Below are 8,163 nucleotides of genomic sequence, written 5' to 3' on the forward strand. Positions count from 1 at the left end.
ACTTAATTGTTGACACCTTTTCAAAACTACTTATATTCTCAGGGAATCAATAGGCAGATACACACCCGGATTTTTGAGAAAACGGAGCTCTATAAACTCTTATCTTTTAAACTTGCACTTTTGGTGAAATATATACTATGTTTTGAACACAGCTGTAATACTTACCACTTTGTAAATACAATTGTTGTTGTAATTTATTTACTATTATGCATTGTTGTGATATTGTACATGATGTTCTTCGACCTCGAACGTTTCCACCGTTCCGGTTTGGGGGTGTGACATTACCGGTTCTTGATTATTGTTTCATTGTTTGCATATGTCAATATAGTGCAGTTTGGGTTGAGACGGTACAACTTTGTGTTATAGGCCAACAAACCTGAGGCAATCCAACTGTGTGTTGTGGGCCCAAGAGCAATCCAGTATGATGATTGTAGGCCTGAAGGCAATCCAGTTTTAGACTGTGGGCTCGGTATGCTTGCATTATATATGTATTGTTGTGTGGGGTATTTTGGAGGAACTACTAAGCTTTGTGTTATATTCGTTGATTTCAATGTTTTAGGTACTTCTGATGATCGGAGCAAGACAAATGCATGATTTCACACACCCTTCTATTGTTTTATGTTTGAGAGATTATCTTGACACTCTGATTTTATGGATTGATTGGAAAACAATATTTGATTATCTAATAGTTTTATGAAAATATCTTTTAAAAATGAAAAAAACAATGTCATGGTTTTTGGGATATTACACAAAAACATGTTAAAAAATACTTAACAAAATGCCTAGAGAATCCTACAGATCGTTTCAAAGTTCATTTACGGGAAAATCAGTTATATTGTTGATTTGTTTCCTTAAAATGGTCATTAACTTTTGCGTACGATCTCCATTTTGGACATTCTTTATATCCACATAATCGTATTTAAATGTTTTACCCTTTTAGATTATCATTTGCACATAAAAAAAATGCTTAATAGAAAATTTTGTTTTCAATGTACTAATTATTACTTATGTATTGTGAATCGTGTTTAGTTGTCAACAATTTACATCCATCGAAGACTAAAGTATTATTTTGTATGTATGTCTAAGTATAAAAATTTTATTTGCATTAAAAGTGTGGAATATGTTACATTAGGTCTATTACAAGGTGGGTTCGCGATGGTTTCACAGGCGGATGTTGACATGATTTTACTGTTTGTGACACTTAGTCTTTTTCTAATGACATACTCCAATCAATCAAAGAGCTAAATTGTATTTTATCTTATTGTTTTTATTGTTTCATTTTGCATTCATATTGTTATTTGACTTCTTGTTTTAATAATGACACACTAGTTGTCATTGTCGGTCAGTAAGCGTATCGAGTTCTTTTGTAGAGATGGGTGCCAGAATTCTTGCATCGGGATGGATAATTTTTAGAGTATTCTTAATGTCGATTTTATTTGACCGGCCAGACACTTTGTGTCTTGTCACTACTGTGATAACAGTGTCATTGAAGTTTTGTCAGTTAACATTAAAACGGGGTTACGATCACCCTTTCTTCTTTTCAACAAGGGATTTTAGCCATTTTTTTCCGTCTGTAAGCTACTTTTTCCCCATGTTCCTTCTTCACTTTGAAACCTCTCCTTATTTGTTTATAAGTTTTCATTGTGACTTAACAATAGTGGTTGATCAATACCAGCTTTAACAAAATAAAATGAAAAAAAAAAAAACAATACAAACAATGTTATTATTGTCAAATTAGATAAACTTTTTTTTGCTAAAGTTTGATGGTTTTAGAGAAATAAATGTCACCTCTTTATTGTAAGATGCAAAACCGACAACAGTTAATGGTGAATGTTTTTTTTTTTTCAAAATATCATGACTTTCATAAAAATATATCTATATATATATATATATATATATATATATATATATATATATATATATATATATATATATATATATATAATAATTAACTTCAAAAATAAACAAAATATAATGATTTTCATGCAATCTGCCCTTTTTTATTTTCATATTCATATTCATTTTATATTTAGGTTTAGGAATCTATGCATTATTTATATTAATAATTTTATTAGCATTTATAAATTTGCAACTTTTGTCATATAATTTTTTCATTTAATGACAACAATGATATTTCATTCACCATTAATACCTAAAATGATCTTTTACTATCATTTATAATTCCATTCAACCAAAAGAAACTACATTTGTTAATACAACACAACATTCATTCAAAACAACAATGATATGTCATTCAACATTAATCCCTAAAATGATGTTTTACTATCAATTACAATGCTCCTCCAAACATATATCATTTATCCGGACAACACTTAGGGGAAAGAACATGGTTCCTAAATGAGGTCTACGATTGATGAATATTATGTCGGTTTATCTCCCTCCTGAAAGCCTTGAAGAGATCTATGCCAAGGGAAACGTTAAGCAAATTCATCCCTGCCATACCAAACAAAGCAAGTGGGAGCTCCACACCTTTCTCAAACTTGGAAGCATCTTTTACAAGCTTGACAGTAATGAGTACATGAGACAAGAAACGTGCAAATAAAAAGGTGCTTATATTAAAGAACCATTCTATTTTCACAGACTTGCTCTTGGCATCACGTATGCCGGCCATCCGCCTCACTTTCCTCACATGAAGAAAGATAGAATGCAACTGTTGATCACAATCACAATCACAAGCAAACAAGGTTGAGATTCATACTGCATATGGCATTAGGAATTATGCCAAAGTAACAAAAGGTTAGATGCAAGAAATAGCAATGTACTTTCATTGATCTGTTTATTAAGCACCCCCTACTTTATTTCTTCCTATTACAACATTATACTTTGAAAAATCTAACCAATTACAAAAATGTCATTCAAAAAAAAAAAAGAAATTTTCACCTGTACATCATTTTAAATAACAATGTCCAAATAAATTTTTTTGGAAGTCCAACGTTATAAATAGCTAACTTTTTGACAATTCGATGCTTTCATAGGAAAGAAATGATAGTAGGATGCTATATATATATATATATATATATATATATATATATATATAATACACAAATAAATGAAAGTCTGTTGCTATCAAACTTTTGTCCCATCTAAAAAGCTGGAAAAGGGACTCACTCTCAATCTCTCATCTATGTGAAAGACATAATAAATGCCCTCCTTATCCTTCCTCATCATAAAAAGTATCCCTAGAAAGCTCGGCCTGTCCAGTCATGTGTCACATGTGAAATTGCATATTTACGAAGCAAGACACATACCTCACATATTAGAGTTAAAATAAGGTAGTTGATTGTGACATTCCGATATAGGGCAAGAGTAAAGCATCCAAGTAGAATAAAATGATGCAATAGGATGGAGGGTATCCAACCACTATATAACCCATACAACAACATATCCAACTGATCGTATGCGAAATAGCCACACGAAATGCACAATGCCGAATATGCCCATGGCCAAGTTGCTTTAACTAGCTGTGAATGCTCAAATAACTCATCTAAACCATTGGATAGCAACTGCTTCACCAAAATGAGCATCACTGTCAAGAAATTTAGTCCATGTTTACTAACTTTATGATTCATACAATAAATCCCCAATCTTTTGCCAATTATTGTTAAATATAACATGTTGTAGACAAGACTATACACACAACATCATGTCCATCTGATATGCCAAAAACACAAACAAGTCCAGTGTAATTTTCATTTCATTGTGTGAGTCAAACCTAATACTTGTAAAATTCAAAATTATCATACGTTTGTTTAAGTTTTTTTAATCTTTAAAGTCTCTACGTTGTAAATCCAGCATCCAACTTTTGGTACAATAAGCTTATATTTCCCAAGGATTTCCAAGTTAAAAACAACACATTTGACATTGAAGGTCAAAATTCAAGGCATGTTTACTAACTTTACAATTCATATATCCCAAATGTACAAAAAAAACCTCAATCTTTTGCCAATTGTTGTAAAATACATGCTGTAGACAAAATTAGACACAGCATATGCTCTGCCACTGTGATATGCCAACAAGAATAACGGACACTAAGCAATCAAGTATAATACCATCCTGTCGCATGAATTGTTAATTTGTTTGCGAGTTAAACCTACTACTTTGTAGAATTCAAAATTATTATAGATCAGTTTCTATTTTACAATCTTTAAAATGTTTTCATTCTAGTAATCTTTATATCGTAAAAGTAGCATTAAACATTTTCTACTTTATTATTATATTCCCGGAGGATTGCGAAGTAGATTAATTTAGCATCAAATCAACAACCAGGTGCCTCAAAATCTGGGGAATTTGATAATAGATTCAGTATAGAAAATACCTGAAGTGGAGGTAATAGAAGAATGGAGAAGAGAGACACATGTGTTAACCAAAAGAGGGTCTCTAGAGATGAATTTACGGCAAACCCAATTGGCGAATTGGTAAAAGGAGAAGCCATAAAGGAGTGGAAGGAGCTCGATACGCTTGTTGAATAGTATTTCGAAGAAGACGGAGACGGCCCACATAACCAGAGTAGCCATGAAGAAGAAGAAAGCACCTGTCGCCTTCTTCATGGCGATGCTCTGCGTCTGCGTCTGTCTACGTCCGCGCGACTAAGAAGAAAGCACCTGTCGCCTTCTTCATGGTTGTTTTTGTCGACTTTTTGTTCAATTTCATCTAGCAAGCTGAGGATTGACTTGGCTCATTTAGCACCACACCTTTTTCGCTTTCGTGGGTATCGCCCTTCACCTTTACCAAATTATTGACGACAAAATTATAAAAATGGTCATGATTGTTAAATGATTTTGGTTTAAAAAAGTTTAGTGATCTAAATGGTCCAAGATACTTTCACGTTAAATGTATGATTTTGGTTTAAAAAAGTTTAGTGATGTAAATGGTCTAAGATACTTTCAGTGTTTTTGGTACCTATTTTGTAGTTTTAGTCCATTCCTTACTTGAAAGATGAAAATGCTTTTAAATATATATTTTTTAAATTTCTTCTAATTATTTTACTATTATTTAATTAAAGAACAAAAAAACCCCTAACCCACCCCGCCTTTCCTAATTTCTTTTTAATATTTGGAACCACCATCAAGTCACCAACACCATCGAACCATCGGCCTCTTCACTGGAACACCGTCATTCTCCTTTAACACACACTATATCACCTTCATTGGAACCTCAATAAACCACTCTTATACCGCCACTATCAGCCACTGACATCACATCAAGATCCAACAATCGAAAATGGTTCTATAAATCAAATTATCCATCAAAATTGGAGGAAGGGAGAAGTAGGGAGGGACTGGAGGTGGGTTAATCTGTGTTTGGATGAACACGATTGGTTCCGATGGTAGGTTTATTTCGAATGGAGAACCAGATGAGCAGTGGTGGTTTTTTTTATAGTAATGGTAGCAATGGTGGTTGATGAGATTCGTCGCCCCTCTAGGCCACCAACGCTCGTCTCCCCAGCTTTGTTTATGCATAGAAATCCAACGCCCACTTCCTTATTGAGTCACTGTCTTCCCCACATCACCTTAACCCTAAAACCCACAATTGCACCACCATCATCAACCTTGCTCCACCATCTCATCAGTTGAGATCCAAAACCAACGTGATTGTCCACCATCTTCACACTTTATCATCATCTCCTTTGGATAACAAAACAACTAGTAATGAAGGGTAGATCGATTTTCCCATAAACTAGAACATGAGGCTTTGACAGAAGGTTACTCGAAAATGGTGGACTAAAATTCGAGTTTGGAGGCATCGATAATGGTCGCAGGGTATTGTAACTTGATCGCCGATTGTGTGGTTTAGGGTTTGCAAACCCTAGCTCCGTCAACGACGATATCTATGGCATATGTGATCGGGGCAAACCGCATGAGAAATAGAATATGGTGAAAGATCAGATAGCGAGGATGGCAATGGTTTTCGATGAGATATGCGGCTGTCAGTAGTTGTTCCAGACAGAGGGTTCGCCGGAGGATATAGATTAATGAATAGCTTCTATGTTCCTGATAAAAATGGAAATAGGAGGGGTATTGGTTATTTATTTATTTTTTTGTTTCAAGTTAATAAAAAAGGAAAAAGTTAATTATAATGGCAAAAATGTCTTTTTAAATGTATAGGGACCAAAATTACTAAAAAGATCCAAAACTGATACACCACCAAACCTCTATGGATCAAAACAACATTTTTTTTTGCCAACCACATGGACCATTTTTGCAATTTTATCATTATTGATTTATTAGTTACTTAAGGACTAATGCTAAACTGAGTACCCACAGTGAGGTGGATGAGCTAGTTATTTTACTACGACGGGAAATGCTAAGTCTTATTTAGTATTGTGTCAAATGTTTGTTTTCGGATTTATGTTCAATTTCGATTCTGAAATGGGGCATGTCCATTTTCATAATTTTTGTATTGTTTAGCCTATATATAGCATATGCATGTAACATCTAGGGTTACGTCTTCCTCCAACACTAAAAAAATAGTTTCACCCTCACAAACTATTCTATTGTTGACATTAAGAGAATCCAACTCTTTTCAATCATTATCATTCATTATCATCGATTTGTCTCGTAATATATAGAATCTACCGATCTTTAATATTTCTATCAACTGGTATCAGAGCAGGAGATACTGTAATCAAATAGTTATTCTTATGTCAAGTAAATGGTTTTTCATTAGGGTTTTTCAGTTTTCTCAGATCTATTTTTGTTATCTCGAGTGTCTCAATCGATTGTAGATCTCATATCAAAATCTCTGGTTTTCCCTTAAAGTCTATTTAAATTTACACATTTGATTCTATCTTTTGTTTCATTGAATTCTCGTTAAAATGCCTAACGACAACCTTCACTCTCTCTTATTCAATCTATCAAGCAGCATTGGATCAACAACAAGGATTCGTATCATTTTTCCAAAAGATTATGAGGTCTGGGCTCTTCACTTTGAAGATTATATGATGGGTATCGAAACACATGGATCTAGTATATGGCATGAAATGACGGTTGAAACGTGTTGGATTAGGTGTCTAAGCCCATAACTATAATCGATATGTACTTGACCCGATAGTAGCATGGTCCATTTCGGGTTGCATTCACCAGAACAATTTGATAGGATGGATATTTGAGAAAGAAGTCATTTATGATTTATTAATATATTACAAGTATAATATATTAATTGAGAAATCATATTATTTAATTAGTATTGATCAAGAATTAATTTGGAATTAATTAGTGATCAAAAGAGACTAATTAAATTAACGGGGACTGATTATGTAAATTAGTGATACATATAGTTTGGGCCAATGATCCATGATTGATTAGTGATGGACTAAGTTTATGTGAGAGTCCATGAAGTGTTAGTCCATAAGGCTAATGAGTTATTAGATTAAAGTCCTAAGGGAATTAGGGTTTACAAGTTGAAACCTTAGGAATTCCAAACTATGTATTGAACCCCTAATCTTGCAAAATCGGCTCCAAGACTCCTAAGGTGTAAGCCTAGCCAATTTGATCTTCATAACTTTTCTCTCATATTCATCATTTGTTCATGGTGTCTTGTGAAACATTTGAGGCATCACACTTGAGGTGCTAAGCTTTTACAAGCTACAAATAAGAGGTTTTTTTCTACCTAGTTTTATGATTCATATATCAAAGTTGCATTCTAGTTAGGCTTCATGCTTTAGAAAATGAATATTGCATGTATAACTAGAGAAAACTTAGATACAAAGCATTAGGTTTGTATGTGCACCATAGGAGTGTTATCGTACATAAAACCCAATAGTGGTATCAAAGCCATGAGTGTTTTCGGTTATATAGATGCAATTGCATTGTTCTCAAAGTTGAAAAATCATGAGTTTTGTTGTCTGACTGCTGGACTCGACGAGTTGACTCATATGACCATGAACTCGATAAGTCCATAGCCTGACTCGACGAGTTGGATCATCAGTTGACAGATTTTTCGAGTTTTTGGTCTGTTTTCGATTAAAATCATTACCAAAAATTGTTTTAGCTCATAAAATTCGATTTTACTGATATGGTAATGATTATCCCCATCCAATAACATGATGATTGTCAAATTTTAAAATAATTACTTGATTTTTGTGAAAAATAATTATTTGTAGAATTTGAAATTATCTTGTCATATGAGTTGAATTAGGTCAAA

General features: G+C 33.4%; 1 protein-coding gene across 2 annotated transcripts; it reads right to left on the reverse strand.

Moving 5' to 3' along the window:
• Positions 1–2,226: 2,226 nt before the first annotated feature.
• On the reverse strand, positions 2,227–4,720 carry LOC145043449 (TRAM, LAG1 and CLN8 (TLC) lipid-sensing domain containing protein). 2 transcript variants are annotated; one of them, XM_078992108.1, is made up of 3 exons: positions 4,337–4,720; positions 3,270–3,547; positions 2,227–2,671 (listed from the first exon to the last, which is right to left on the reverse strand). In XM_078992108.1, exons 1-3 carry the CDS (start codon positions 4,566–4,568, stop codon positions 2,366–2,368), a joined length of 816 nt encoding a protein of 271 aa, XP_078848234.1. In that variant the 5' UTR covers positions 4,569–4,720; the 3' UTR covers positions 2,227–2,365. The 2 variants fall into 2 exon arrangements, with proteins under 2 accessions (XP_078848234.1, XP_078848235.1); XM_078992109.1 differs by having other exon boundaries at positions 3,270–3,524; positions 4,337–4,467.
• Positions 4,721–8,163: the final 3,443 nt, after the last annotated feature.

Source organism: Lactuca saligna, chromosome 4 (assembly GCF_052625555.1).
Source record: "Lactuca saligna cultivar CGN05327 chromosome 4, ASM5262555v1, whole genome shotgun sequence".
Lineage (NCBI taxonomy): Eukaryota > Viridiplantae > Streptophyta > Magnoliopsida > Asterales > Asteraceae > Lactuca > Lactuca saligna.